Here is a 15,872-nt window from a genome sequence, read left to right on the forward strand (position 1 = left end):
CAAGCTGTTTTGCTGTACTTGAGGTAGAATAAAATGTGTTGACTTTGGGAGAGCCAAAGTCATATTATAGCTATGACAGAATAGTTATTGCAGTGGTGGAAGATCTGTTCTTGGGTCGGGAGTAATGGTTACCTTAATTAGCATATGGTGCTATTGATATAATGCAAAATGTCATATTTTTCAAATCTTGAAAAAAAAAAACCCAAACCAAACAAAACACCAAAAAAAAAAAAAAAAAAACACCAACGGGGGAGGAAGGACACAAATCTAAATTCACAAACATAATTGAATGAGCAAAATATTAATAACTTACACCAAATTAGATTTTCATTGGCTTTAAAGCTCTATCAATTATTTTTAAAGCAGACAAATTTTAATGCAAAGGGATTTTTTTCATAATTTGGGTGGGTTTTTTCCCTACCTACTAATTGGACAGAATTATTTTTTAAGTAATATATAAAATGTTCCACTTAGCTACTGTTGTTGATGTATTGTTAACGTCTTATTTATTTAAACAGAGAAACCTCACTGAATATTTTGTTGCTGTGGATGTGAACAACATGCTGCAACTTTATGCCAGTATGTTGCATGAGAGACGAATCATTATTACCTCTAGCAAACTAAGCACTGTAAGTACTTCACACATCTCCTTTTAAGCAGAATATATTGAACATTTCACAAAATGACCTGCAGACCTTTGTGGTTTTAGATATGTTCCATGTGTACTTATAAGACAATATCTACATACTCTTCTGATATATGGTTTTAGTCTGGCTTTTGAAGTACAAAAGTCTGATTTATATAAGACCTACTCAGATACATTAAGTCAGGTTAATTATTTTTCTTATCAGGAGATGAGAGTTCTTTAACTCTCCTGAGTTCATTTCTGTGCCTTCTAACCTAAAAAGAATTCTTAAGGGCTATTATAAGATCTTTATTATTCACTTGTGGCTTATGCTGTTGGAGCTACTTGAAAGAAATCAAGGGTCCATAATAATAGCAGCTTTCCTAACCTGGTAATAGGTAGATTCATCTTTCTTAGAGTGGGTTGGGAGTGCATACTGTAATATCTCTGATTTGGAGCAGCTCTTCAGACTGATAATAATGTACAACTCAAAATAACATTTTTTTATTAAAGGTTTTTAGGCTACATTAATTTTTTTTTTTTTTTTCCTTCCTTATGCCTGCTTAGGCTGCTTAATAAAAGAACGTTGAGTTTCGGTTTGGAAGTGCATGTAAATATTCAGATGTTATTTTGTTTTACTCTTCACAGAATCTTGTGAGTTTTTACAATATCCTCTATTTTGAAAATATTCCCAAGATTAATTTTACATCACTATAAGACTGTCACTTTATAAAGAACTTTCACATAGAGTATAGTTTTTATGCAGAATCTTTAGCCTGTTAAGCACAGTCATTAAAATTACCTTTATTTTTTTCAACAGTACTGCATAAAATCATTTTGTTTAATATGCTTTCTGTGGTGGAAAATCAACTTTATGCTCCTGAACACTATTGTACTACCAAATAAATGAACAGCTGTTTTCAACACATAGGTTTAAGATTGGATATAGTATTGAAAATTAATATTTTTCAAAGACTTTCAGGTGCTGATTTCCAATACATATGCGTGCATGTAGGGAGTGAGACACTTCAGATTCTAAATAGTGGATAAACCCCCTTTAAATTCTTTTAAGTCAAAAGTAAATTGAAGATGGAGAAGGCTCAGAGTCACTATAAAAGGCTGACGACAGGTTTTACAGTTCTTGGTGGTAGTAACCAGAACTGCCTTACTATTTTCCTTTTTGGGGAGTAAAAGAAATATGGAGTCATATAAGCAGAGGCAACGCGAGCAACTGTAAACCAGAAAAGTAGTGAATGAGTATAAGCAGTCTTCAAATTACTAGTCTATGATATACTATTTTAACCATCAAAGATTTTATTTTAGCTTAGGAAATGTCCGTATTCTATCTGCGTCTCCCCCAACCCCAAAATGGCTAGGGGAAGAATTGGGTGTTGCAACCTGGCCCTAGGCTTTTTCTGCTTTAGTGGAGAGGAGATAGGAATCACAATGGCAGCTCTGTGCCTGTGGAAGATTTATTCTGCAGGTGGGCAGGTATCCGTCTATTTAACACGATTTGGAAATGTACTCTCGGACTGCATTTGGATCCTCATAAGACTTGTTTCTGTTAGATCTCGGCTGATCTCATTTGCTCTGATATGGCGAGAAAAGGAGGTATCAGGATCATACTGCACTGATCCAGACCACCTTATTTCTTTGTTCACATTCCGAACTCTTTGGAAGTCATTACAGAACAACAGATATAATATGCTGGTTGTGAGAAGCTTTAACTTTGTTCAGAATTAAGCTGTTTATTCCAAACTTTTCGTGAAGTAGTAGTTATCTTGATGGTGTTTTCACTTGAAAATTTATATTGCTCTCCTGGACAATGATAGGTAGCAATAGCAAACATTAGTAATGGCATTTGGACGACCTGAAGAATGTCTTTAAGCTGTGAATGTAAATAATAGATTGCAGGTCAAGTCCAAAAAGAGATAGCACATCAATTTCACTTTCTTCTGATTATTTCTTCAGTCTGCTAGCATTACTTAAGTCATAGCTAAATGAAATTACTGCCACACCATGTCGGATCCACATATGATATAGGACTGGGTTAATTTTCACTTGCACTAGTGAGTTCTGATAAAACAGAGAAATAGACTTGGCTTATCAGGAACTTCAGTGACAGCTGCTACCTGCTAATCTCCTTCATAAACAGAACAGGACTGATGCGATGAAGCTTGCTTCTTTACAGGACAGTGTAGTTTTAAAAGTAAATTAAACACTTCTTGGTATCTCCTGTAAGAATTTAATTGACTTGCCAAGAATGATTAAATGTTTTTGGCATAAGATATTGCTTCTTTAAAATGTTGGCTCACTTGATATAATACAAATAAGCAAATGGAGTATATTTGGACATTAGCATTTGCTAGCCTTGTGCTTACTGTTGTGTACAAAACACATCAGACTGGTACTTTTTGTTGCAAAGGTCATATTTTAATATTCCTAAATTACAGCTTGATACTTGAAAAGATTATTTGTTCAAAAATAGTGCTATCAAGTACAACTTTCTGTTAAGGGAGTTGTTCCTTATCTTTGGGGTTAACTGAATATCAAGTGTTTATGTCAGTTCATGAAGACTGGGTTGTGATGTCACCTTCAAGTTATCAGCTCTGTTTCGGTTCACTATCTCAGGGCAGTGACTGATAACAAAAGGCATAATTCAAAGCCTGGCTCACTTTCTCCTCACCCTTCTTGTGGGGGGCCAGGAAAGGATAACTCCACTTATTTATGTACAAGAATTCTTTGTCTAGGATTTTTGCCCTATAAATTTCATGCTTTCGTTGTACTCAAGGTTTACGTTGGAAGAAAAAGAGAGAAAGAGAATAGGAGGTTGCCTATTTTAAGCTGTTGCATAGAGTTTTTTAATTAGGGGGAAAAAAAAAGAGAAGGGATGTGTTTCAATTGTCAGCTTATATTTTATTTCAGCCAAGCAGGCCTTGTTTTATATTAATCTTCTGATTTTTGCAATTATTAGGTATTCTTTGCATCTTTCTTTAAATTGATTTGCTGTAGTTTTACCCCCTTTAAAAACTCCTTTGGTGGAGATCTTTGTCTACTTGCCCTACCAATTACTATGAAGATGTAAGTGGAAACTTCCAACCACTCCTTTCTGTCATAGCTTCTGGGACATTATTTCCCCTAACTGTTGATTCTTTTATTAGCTTGACTTTCCAACCACTTTAATAATGTGATTATCAGCAACCTCACAGCTTGCTTCAGGCTTAGTGTTAGAGTGAGATGGATTCAGTTAGCCTGAAGGATTATGCTCTGTAAGATCTGTTTGTAGCAAAAATTACCATTTCTGGCTTTTGAACAGTAAACTATGAAAGAGAAACAAATTATATAGCTTTGGATTAAGTGAAAGGATGAATGAAACAAAGGAATTGATCTATTCGCAGAGGCGGCTGTTAGTTGTTTCACTTTAGCTGTAAAAGGAAGACCTTTCCTAAATGTCATTCTGTATGTTCTTGCACAGCACTGTTTTCTCACACGTCACTGCATCTGTATGTATTATGATTAGTTGCATGAAGCTGTATGAGTTTCATTGCAAATAATTTTTTAATTCAGTCTTCCTATAAATTATTAAAGTGCTGGGGATGGCTTTGCCAGGAAGGCTGAACTACAGCATTGATTTTATGCATGCTAGAGGCAGGCTCTAGATGTTTCAGCCCCAAGTGCACCTGCTGTGGTAGTCTACCAGAACATCATACCACACTCTCACGTATTCAAAGCAAAGGAATAAATCATGATTTTACAACACTGCATCAGTTGACTTATTGCTGTTTTGTGACCAGAGGTAGGAAGGATTGCTGTTTAAAGCCATGTCATCGGTTCTCAAGTCACTCAAGCATGAAAGCTTGTCATATGCCTCTGTAATTGTACCTCACCAGTCTTTCCCTAACTAGTCAGCTGGGGCTGTGCGTTTTGTCTCAAACACCCGGCTGGCCAGTGTCTGACAGGAGCTTTCTCATCATCCTGTCAGTAATATGCTAACTAGAGTGTATCTTCTGTGGCCTACACTGGCAGGTGGAAAGGATGCTACACTTTAAAGCAAATGTCTAAACATCATCTCCATTTTGACCAGTATTTGTTTCAGGTAGTACAAGTCTGATGTGTCTGAGAGCACGGTGGTTACAAAGTTCTGCTTTGCACTGGCAGTAGGCTTCTCTGGTCCCTCTAAAACCAAATGTATATGTCAATAAAAGATGAAGATTATTTTTTTCTTTTTGTGGTGAAGAAGCACTGAATATAAACCTACACACAAACATACATTCGTGGAATCACTTTTAATGTTGCTTATATGCAGATAGAGCTTTCTGCAGTTGCGATGGTGAGTTGGGCTGAGTGATGGCTTCATGTTCCTTGCCTTGTTAGCCTTGTTCAGGCATGGTCATGCTATCCGTGGTTACTCAGGCACTGGGAAGATGTGGAGGCTCCTTGGAGAATGTAATACCAGCCACTAGAGGAAGCAAAACACCTCTTACTCTGAACATCTTGTCTTTGTGAATCTTCTCCCTCGTCCTGCAACTCAACCTAAATCCGAGATTGAGTTTATTCCAAAATCCATATGTCCTAAGGCAGTGATATTGGCAACTGAATCAGAAAACAACTGTGATGGTTGCCTATTTCTCTCACTTCGCTTAAATCTCTCTGTAGTTTACATGTTAGAGATTCATGGATATGGTTAAAAAGCTGCCAGGCAGCGCTTTGTGACTAGGTGAGGTCACTGGAATGTGGTTTTGGAGCACACTGTGCTTTCTGTGGACAGGAATCTCCTCTTTTGTATTTTTATGCTTATAAGTTCAAAGCTGGCTATTTATGGAGCCTATTCTCTGGTACACACTAAAGATCCAAGGCGGTGGAACATTTGGGTCTGTACAGGCCTTCCATGTTGGAGAAAACAGTGGCATTGGGAGCTGTCGTACAGCTTAGTGATGTCCTCACATTGCTTTATGGTAGGGTGATGCTTCTATTTGTGATTAAACTAACTATAGCATCTAATTTATTTTAATTGTGCACTGCAGTGCAGCCACAATTTTATCTAAAAATGTATTTATGAGGTGTATGGCAGATCCATTGTAAATAATACTGTTCTAATAATTGAAAAAATATAGATTTAAAATTTAATTTGTATCTTGAATTCCTGTGACGTAGTACATAGTGGGCAGAAATGTGCAAGGGCTAAATTTAGTTCTTGGAAAACAAGAAATGGATGGGAATTTATCATTAGCTTACAAAGCAGAACAGATATTCCGCTGATACTCACTGAGCTCCCAAAAGCATAATTAGAAGTCATTTTGGAATATTAGGTCAATTAGACAGTTTGGTCTGAGAGTAGATGAGGAGTGGTGTTTAATAACTTATTTATTTTTTAATAGTTCAGGTGTAAGCAGTCTGAGATAAAGTGGGCAGAGGTGGGTGTTTGGGTGCATTTATGGTCCCATGGGGACCCTGTAGGGAGTGTACTTCTGGCAAGGAAGCTATGGGATGTCAATATGGAATCAAAATGTGCTTAGAATATACAGCCAGACCTGGAAAACTCTCCCATTTTGAAGTTTACAATAGTTTTCACATTGCCACAGCATAACATTAGGAGAAATAATTGTGAAAGAATTTGTGAGAAGAAATTGAAATGTGTAGTCAACAAATTATTAAAATTCATTTTCTTTCAATAAAGGGTGGAACATTAAAATAAGATTGCTATTACCTGCCACCTATGTAAAAGAAGAACAGCTGTTTCACTGGGGTTTGTCATAAAAAAATAAAGTTTAAAAAAAAAAAAAATCAAATCAAATCCCAAACCCCAAAGGCACACACACACAAAAAAAAAAAGCCCACCCCCCCAAAAAAAAGGAAAAAAACCACAGAAAAACCTCCCAAAACCCCACACCATAAAAGCATGTAGACAGAAAGACAGATCTAAAAAAATTCATTTCAGATTTATGTTTTTGACTTAGCACTTTTCAGGAAAAATTGAAAATTATCTTAATCTGGGCCAAAAGTTGTTTCTTTTTCCAATTCATATAATCTTTGGCAATTCAATAGAATCTACCAGAACAAAATGCTGTACAGAGCCAGTGCAGGTGCTGCTGTGTGCATACGCAGTCTTAAGAAAAGCCTACCAGTACTGAGTCCTTGTGGTTGGACTGTATGAGAACTGAAAGAGTCCGTACTCTGTTGACCAGAACTGTCTCACCCTCTAAAACAAATACCACTGAAGTCATTGATGGTCATGTGAAGCATAAGATGTGAAGATGAGTTATTGAAGGGTGTGTGAGTGAAATACCAGCTCTCTGTTCTGGTGTGCCATTATGGCAAGATTTCCCCTTTTTCACGGCCACTGCTGCTTTATCACTCTTTTTTTCCAAAATTCAACAATGACAAGATGCACTATAACATAGTCAGTGGTGATGTCTACTCTTGCTCACAGTAAATAAGTTGTCTGTCAGCTATTCATAAGGAAGCTGTTCCCTGCTGCTTCTTAATTAGTGTATGGCAGAAGAACATACCATGGAGTTACTCTGGGAGAGAAAATATTAATAAAAAATATTTTCCTGGAAGTTCTCCTTTCAGGAGTGAGAAGCATTTGCAGAACTCCCTTGTTTCATAGGAGGTTAGCTCTTCTTCTGTGGAGACAAGTCATAAAATAAAGGAGGGAGGAAAGGGTGAGTCAGGAGATAGTTAGGAAAAGGGACAAAAAGATGCATATGTTTGTGTTCTGTGTTTTTGTAAGAGAGGAAATGATAAGTTAGGAAGTAGATGAATGTCAAAATGAGAATAAACAAATTATCAAGAATGTACAGAGATCAAATGAAGAAATATGAGGAAACAAATTATTGAACAGATTATATAAAGAAGCGTAGTTAGTTTACTATAGGATAAACCAATATCAGAAGAGACGTATCCTTGGTATAGTCACAGTATGCAAGTGGTATTCCATGTTAAGTGCTCACCTGTCTACTACCACTTCAGTTTTATTTTCTGCTCAGCTTCCATTATTGGGAAACATGTCACTTCCAGAGTCATAGGCAAGGAACAAACCGTGTCTGCAGTCTTTTCTTTTTCCTTCCAAACTAATGAACAAGAATGGAGCCATAATGCTGCTTTGTGAATCAAGAATTGCAAGAAAAGAATGAAATTGATTGTATATGAAGTGCTGTCATATTCATGAATAACACTTTTATCTTCCCTTTCCTTCCCCCAGAAATAATGATTTATCATTATTTTTATCATCCTTTTAAGGAAGTGGGTAATACTAAAAAATACTAAAAAAATCACTCTCCAAACCCCAAATCAAATGCAGGAGACAATAAATTTTTTATGTTACTGTTTTCTTTTTCACATTTTCACAGTGGAAAAAGTTGAAATTTTCATTTGTGGACTGGAAATACATTTCCCTTCTCCTGCCTGCCTCCTGTGAGAGAGGAGAGCTGGGGGTCGCATTTCACCAACAGGAGGAAAATGCATTATGGCTCATTTAAGGTCCTCCCTCTTTTTCTTCTTAAAGATTATGGGGATGGCAGATGGGAAACGATTAGCCAGGAGCTAAATTAAAGAAATGCATAAAAAGTGGCTTTGTATATCATGGCTGGAACAGTATATTCTGTTATGTTTTGTTGCTGATTTTTTTTTTCATTTGTGACTTCTGACTTCTGACCAATGCCAGCAGAATGGACCAAGCTTGTGATTCAGTTCCACTGTTCATTCTTTAGAGCTGGGAAAGGATTTATGCTCTGTTGTAACCTAGTGAAAGCAAAGGCTCCCCTCCCACTTCTACTCCCCAGCAGTTTCCCCCACCCATTCAAGAAACAGATGGGAAGGTAGGTCTTGGAAACTCTTAAGTGTCTGTCACGGGTTTGAGGCTTGATCTCATTCCTGATCAAACAGGATTTAGATATGGATGCGCCTCTAACAGAGCTTGTAGTCTTAGCAGATGTAATAATGTAGAGGAGGGGATTCCCTTCACCTGTACATCTGTTCCCTTTTCAGGAAGCAGGTAATGGTTTCTCTATAGTTCTCGTGAACTGGGAGTATAGGGGTAACAGCAATAAGAGTTGGTCCAGGTTAATGGTAACTATTGTAAATGTGGTAGAATGGTGACCTGTCCCCTACGATTTATTGACATAGGTATTAATAAGTAGATGAGATAACTAAACAGAATCTTTGGCATCTTTCAACATATGTGTGGTCAAGGCAGTGGGAGGGAAACAGTTCTTTGGCCCAATGGGACTGTGAGGGAGGAGGGAAAGAGCACACCAGAACCCATTTCTGGACACAGTGTTGACAGAGATTGACAGTGCTTGTGGGTTTTTCAGGAAATGGTTTTATCACAGTAGTTCTTTAGCTGCTTACAGTAGATTGTGAAAGGTTGTATAGTATCACAGGTTAATTTTACTTCAGCATTTTGTCCAACTTCTGTTGCTGTTTTTGGCTTTCTGACAAGATTCTGCTAATCAGTTTCTGTCTTTCTAGTTTGTGCATTGTGGTTTGTACAAATCTTTCCACCGATGTTCTGCCTCTCTTTTCGAAGAAAATAATTTATATAGATAGAAGAGTACTGCCATGTAATTTTGGGCCAGGTTGTGCAGGATACAGAATAATTATTTTCCTGTTACTCACTGAAATTATGTGAATAATAGATATCAAACAAGCATAATGTGTGAATCTACAGCAGATCTTTCAGCCAAAGTAGTATGGCTCTAGACATGTCAGTGTTTTAGCAAAACCTAAAATTGGGGGAGGGGGGAAAGAAAGAAAAGGACAGGAAAAGGGGCCATTCCCTGTTGAAATCCAGAATAGAAAGGTTCATTGATGGAAGTGAGCTAAGGGGTAAGCAGATACACACACATCAGAATTACTGCATCCACATGAGGGATAGGGAGGAGCTGCACTCTTTGTGTTCCCAGGAGCAGGTAACCTGCTTTGATCAAGTCATGAACTAAAACTTTTCCTGACGGTTCCTGTTCAGCAGTGCGTAGATTTGGAGCAACAGTCATCCCAAGTGGCTGTTTATTGCCATAAGGTGGAAAGTAACTCATCATTCTCTAGAATTTGTGCATTATGTCGGTCTTGCAGGGATTTCATAGTAATTATTTTACTTTACATAATTAATTTTGCTAACAAATTTTGAAAGTGGTGTCTCACTATTTGGAGAAACTATACTATTTCCAGCCACATAGTTCCAGCATTCCTAGTTATTTATTTATTTATTTTCAGGAGATAAAGATAAAATTATTGAACTGAAATCACTATGAAAGTCTGGAGAAAACACCACGTGCTTTCCTTGCAGGGTGCTGAAAGCTTATATGGTGATGCCGGCTGCAGTGTCTTATCAGGAGAGATCAGAAACAGACTGAAACTTTCAGTTGCGCTCAGTAATGTTGGTAAATTCATTACTGAGAGAATGGGACAGGAAACTTCTTTTCATGTCCAATGCAAAAGCTAGGGATTTCAAATTGGTCTGAGGATTGAACATTGAAATTTTTTGTTAAAAGTTGTTTTTAACGAGGTCAAGTCAATTGACCCATATTTTTTATGTAATTTAAATTATTTAGACCAATTTTAAAATTAAAATTAGATTTGTTTTTGAAATCAAAGCCATTTAAACTAGAATACATTATTTGAAATAAAGAAAAACAGTCTAAACAAAATGTTGGAAGCAGAAATATTAAAAGTTCTGTTCAATATTGACAAATGCATTTCAACAGACAAAAACTTTACTTAAAAACTGCCTGCCCGTTTTATGGATAGAAACACAACTCTGGTAGGTCTTTTCCAGTCCAGTGGACTAAAAGAGGATGTGTCAATTTCATTTATTGCCTCCAAAACATGGAATAAACTATCGGATTTGCGATAACTAGGTTCTGCAGCACTGTTCAGCTATAATTTAAGATTTTCTATTTTTTTTTAGCAAACTGCAAAGTTGAGCAATGATATATGTGTATATTCATAAATATATATCAAATTTTGTTGGACAGATGTTTTCACCTTGTATATGCAAGCTTATCTATAAAAGGGGATCATAGTTAATGTAATCTCCGGTTGTTGCTGACAAAATAAGTAAGGTTGTACACAGCCTGGAATATGACTTCAATTAAGCATAACAGCTACCTGTCTTGAAAAAGAGATTTTTTTTTTCCCCCCCCCCCGATCTATGACATTTATCTTTTTAATTAATTTATTTCTTTTAAATCTTGATAATTTTCTCTGAAATAGATAGCAATCAACAGATAGGCTCCATACAAATGCCTTTTTCCCTAAATAGCGTAAAGAATTGCTTTCTGCAACAGATCTCACCACTTGGTCAAGCAACGGATGCTCATTTCTGCACCTAGGAGCTTGTGCTGTGCTCTCTGCCTTACGACCTCCTCCCTCAGTGTTCTGCAGGGCTCTGCTGGGTCTCTGGCTGGCTCTGCTCCCAAGCACAGATGCTATCAGACACCCCCCAAATCCAGTGTTGCCTTTGTAGACTTATGAGTTCAGATGTAAGCAGTCAGGCTCTACCTGCTCACTGACTTCTTTTCAGATCTCTTGAACTGACTGGTTAAAGACACGCAGCATTATTCCTAGGTTTGCAGTAGTCCTGCAGGAAGGACTACTATTCTGTTTAGAAGAGTGAATATGTCAGTTAGAAGTACGTTATTTAAATAGCTAATGCATTTGAGAAATGCAGTCACTGTTGAAACAGTAAAAAAGGCAAAAAGAGAATTTGCCAGAAAGTGTGCAATTTCTAATATGAAATCCATAATTATCTTATCAGTATTTGCTTAAGGGTAGAGTTGGCACATTATTAAAATGTCACACAATTTGAAGAGCAGCAGAATCCCATAGCTGCTTGTATTACAGGCTGTATACAACAGGAAGCTATAAAACATATTCATGCCATACTAAAATGTTTGGAAACCTATTGCAGCAGCGTAGATGGAAATGTTTAATTAAGATGTTATTAAATAGAAAAGCAAGAAACAGTACAACAAAAAATTGGTGTGTAAGTAATCAAATCTTTACGTCTCCTGCTAGAAATGCTAAAATTTAGTAGATGTTTTTAAACTAAAAATGTTAAATAGATGCTAGTCTGAGTGCCACACCAAAATATAGATTGTAAAACGGGAGAGTTAATAAAACTTCAAATGTTTTTTAAGGAATTATCCACTTCGTGTGTTAAAGTGACAACTAAAATATAACAGAATATGCAGAAGATAGGAAAATATTTCTCCATGCAAATAGTATAGTCATCCTGATTCATAATTTAAGAATGCCGAGGAGGAGGGAGGAGGAGGCAACTGTATACTTGGGGGATATCTGTGATAATGTATGGTCAGCTTTATTTCAGTCTGTGATTGAAATACAGGAAATGCTAATTTTTATATAGGTAGATGCGGTTTAAAATTTATATACAATGTACAATAGCATGTGAAGATACTAATTAGTAATTCCATATCCATTTTGAGTAAAAGAGAAAAAAACATGATGCTGAGCTTGGCTGTGCCACAGTAGTGTTAGTTAAACTACAGAGAGAGATAACATGGAAATAAAACTCATAAATCCCACTGTATAGAAGGGGGATAAGATACTAATTTATTTCTTCCCCCCAATCAATTAATTCTTAGTAACAAAACAGCCATTATTATAAGTCTAAAATGAGAGTAATTGCGGAGGTTTAATGTAAAACTAAGAAATGAGATGTTAATTTGAAACAAAGAGTTTAAATACAGAATTATGATATACTTGGCTTTCTGTAGTGTAGCTGTCAGGCTTGGGCAGTTCGCTGGTCAATAGTGACATTCTGTGTGTCAGTGAACAGAGTCTCCTGATACCTTAACCTGCGGTTCACACATTACTGGAGCTCCAACTGTCGAACATTCAAGTCCCCTGGTACTACTGCAGCTTCCAGACTCTCCTGACTGGCTCATGTTTCATTCTTTGGCAATTTGCCCTAATGATATCCCTCAGGAGCTTTCAGACTCTCTTCTTTTCCATATTTAATCGTGTTATATTAATCTGAGTGCTGAGCAAACTATGCTGCACAAATTGTAATTGTCCGAGATTTCTGCTGCAATGGTCATATAATTACTTTTCTTCATTTTTAGTGTAAAAATACATGTACAAAATTGCAGTGTAAATTTTATTTACAAGTCTAAATGTCCAAGACAACCAGGGTATGAAAGCTTTAACTGCTGCTCTGTTCCACAAAGAGAGTTAGGTTTTTTTTTTTCCCCCCTGTAAAATGCATAATGTTTTAGCACTTACTGTATGGACGAGATTTATGTTTCATTTTTAGCTCTTCATTTTGTTACTATGAAAGTACAAGTCTAATAAACAGCGCTGTTATTAACTTAACCTCACATAGTAATTTTGTTGTGATATAAAACATTAGGACAGTCTTGTCTTTTTCCCTAAGCTTGGTGACTTCTACATGGGGCATTCCCTTTTAATTTTTTTTTTCTTTATTTTTATTTTTAAATGAATTTTGTAGTGTTTTATGTGCTGGATACAGGCTGCCTTATTTTGAACACAGTCTTGATATTTCCTCATTATGTTGTAACTCTGTGGATGCATAATAAAATAAAAAAATCTGCATGACTCCCTGATAGCAAAGTGGTATTTGATAGATCAAATTTGAATTCTTTAGGTATTGCAGATTATTTTGTTCACTTGAGGACTGAACTCAACCTTGTTTCTAATTAATTCCTAGGTCTTTCTGTGGGGCAGTGGGTATGTTTTTGTTTGCTTTTTTGTTTTAGAAAAACAGGGATGTCCATTTTGTATGGAGAGCAGATCATAACACCTCTCTTGGTCGAGTCCTTCGTTTCTGGTGATGCTAGTGCCAGACTTGCCCATCTTTGCTTTGGGAAGGGAGTTTTGGAAAACTGAAGGGAAAAAAAAAAAAAAAAAAAAAGAAAAAAGTGTTGCTTTGCTGTCACAGGGAACAGTCATTTCAGATTTTTTTAAAGCAGGAGTTAATCCTGTTCCTGGGTTTAGTGCTCTTCTACAGCTTCATGCAGGTTCAGATCAATTCCAGTTGTTCCAAATAGTGACAATGTGGACCAAAAAGCTCTCCTTAGTCTTTCCCGCTCAGCTCAGCTGAGCTGAGTGCAGCTGGGGTGCACTTGAGTTCTGTGTATTCATGGCAGTACCTGCATTTGACCATGATAAAGATCAAGTAGTGCATGTTTATTTTCCTTTTTTTGAGGAAATAGCTGAGCAGGTCTAACTTTTAATTGACTTGTTAGCCTGACTTGCAAATGTTGTATGTGTGTATCTGAGTTCTTCATAGATGTGTTTCAGCAATTAAAAGTAATTTAAAAAGTGCTGTAATAGGTGGTTGGGGGAGGTTAAGCTTCTTGCATGTCTGAAAGTTGATTAAAGAGTTTGTATTTTCTTTTTATTCATATTTTTTGTTGCAAATTCTGTGTGTGTGTTTTATTTTTAGTTAACTGCTTGTATTCATGCGTCAGCTGCATTGTTGTATCCAATGTATTGGCAACACATTTACATCCCAGTGCTTCCTCCACATCTTCTGGACTACTGCTGGTAAGACAGCTAACCTGTTATCCTCATTTCTGAGATTATTTCCTTCTTGTAATTCTAAGTAACTGATAAAAAGACTAACTACTTATGTGACCAAATAGACAGGATGCAGTTTATCAAAGTACTTGAGCCAGTGCTTAAAGAACAGAAATATTTCAGCATGCTTTTGTATGGTGTTTGAGTTGGTACCTTGAATTACAGTGCTGATTGCTGTCAATGCAGCATTTAGAATCATGTTTATAATAACTGTTCCTGTTTTGTTGTTAGAGAATACATTCAATAATTTAAATCTGACTGTGTTACGGTTTTCTCTTATTTGGCATTTATTTTAACTTGAGATAAATTATACTGATAGAAGTATTCAGAAAAAAAATGATCAGTTATTCAAGAATCAAGTGTTAGGTCTATACAATGACTTATTACTTGTATTTTAAGCTCAGCCAGGTTCAGGGTCAGATCCAACACCTTCCCAAATGAGCTTAAAATCTCCTTTTGGTACTTAGGAAATTTTCATTATAGGAATTCTGTTTCTCGTGATGTGCTTCTGTTTACATTATAGACTTTCTGGGTTTGGCAAATTTTAAGGTAGAACAAGAAAAAAAATCACTTTTTGAGTCACTTCTGGTCCTTCGAGGGATGGTGTTTCCACATGCCTGTGTTTCAGGATTTCAGGCTAAGACGACGTCTACTTTCTTTTATTTGTAGTAGTGCCAGAGATACCAAATAAAAGTTTTCATTAAAGTACCTAAACTAGGAGTATTCATCCCTGGAGACTTTCACTTTAACTACACCCTATGGATCTGTGGTGGAAAAATGATCCATTTAAAGTCATTTTAGAGATCAGAAATTATTATTATGTATAAAACCTGAGTCCAAGTCAGATGCTTACCAACATAAGTCTGCACTTCTGTTAATGTTTTTCTTCACAGAAATGAATCATGCTTGTATGTTTGCTGGGCTGTACAATTGTGGTAGTTTGGTAGGGTTTTTCTTGTTTGTTTAGTTGGTTTTTTTTTCCTGGAACCTGTAAATATTGATGTTCCATTGAACTCTACCCAGTTTATTGAACTTATTGTTTTCAGAGAAATTCTCATTATGTTTCCTTATGTCTCTTAGATAGCTTTTTCCTCAAGTTTACAATATTTGCCCATGGTATATCTTTTTCTGATGTAGTTCCTATACTTAATGTGTATAATATTTATTGTTTTTAAAAAGGAATCAGATATTCTTCTCCCACTTCTCCCTCTACTTTCAACTATAGCTAAGCCTTTCATCTTTAATGATAGTTTTCTTTTGAAGAAACTCTGTCCTAATTGTTTTTCCTCCTAGCTTTGATAAAATGCACCAAGATGGGAGTAGAGCTTGGATGTATTTGTTTAGGTTTTGTATTGCTTGAGCTTACCACCAGAAGCTTTGTAATTTCTTCAATATCATCCATAAATGCTGTGTAGATCAACACCTCTATTCAAGCTGTACCCTGCAGAGTGCATCCTGAATACTGCAAGATTTTTTTATTTGCCCTCCTAAGCACAGATAATGTTTCCAGAAATAATGATGATAGATGCTGTACACAGCTTCTTGTGATGATGATAATAGTTGAGATTCTAGGTCATTATGGCATGACCTGAGAATTTTTTTACTCATTAAAAAGAAGCATGGAGTTTCTTAAACTTGTAAAACTCATTTATATATCTTTCTTTTTCACAGTAGTACAATA

At 36.3% G+C, this 15,872-nt stretch overlaps 1 protein-coding gene across 4 annotated transcripts in view; it reads left to right on the forward strand.

The window, feature by feature from the left end:
* Positions 1-15,872, forward strand: part of DENND1B (DENN domain containing 1B) — a 161,026-nt gene that overhangs the window by 86,601 nt on the left and 58,553 nt on the right. For all 4 annotated transcript variants that reach the window (XM_030494203.1, XM_030494200.1, XM_030494201.1 and 1 more), the window contains 2 exons: positions 519-629; positions 14,058-14,158. In XM_030494203.1, coding sequence (XP_030350063.1) covers positions 519-629; positions 14,058-14,158 — 212 coding nt within the window. The remainder of the gene's footprint in view (positions 1-518; positions 630-14,057; positions 14,159-15,872) is intronic.

The sequence above is a fragment of the Strigops habroptila genome, chromosome 8 (genome assembly GCF_004027225.2).
Source record: "Strigops habroptila isolate Jane chromosome 8, bStrHab1.2.pri, whole genome shotgun sequence".
Classification (NCBI taxonomy): Eukaryota; Metazoa; Chordata; class Aves; order Psittaciformes; family Psittacidae; genus Strigops; species Strigops habroptila.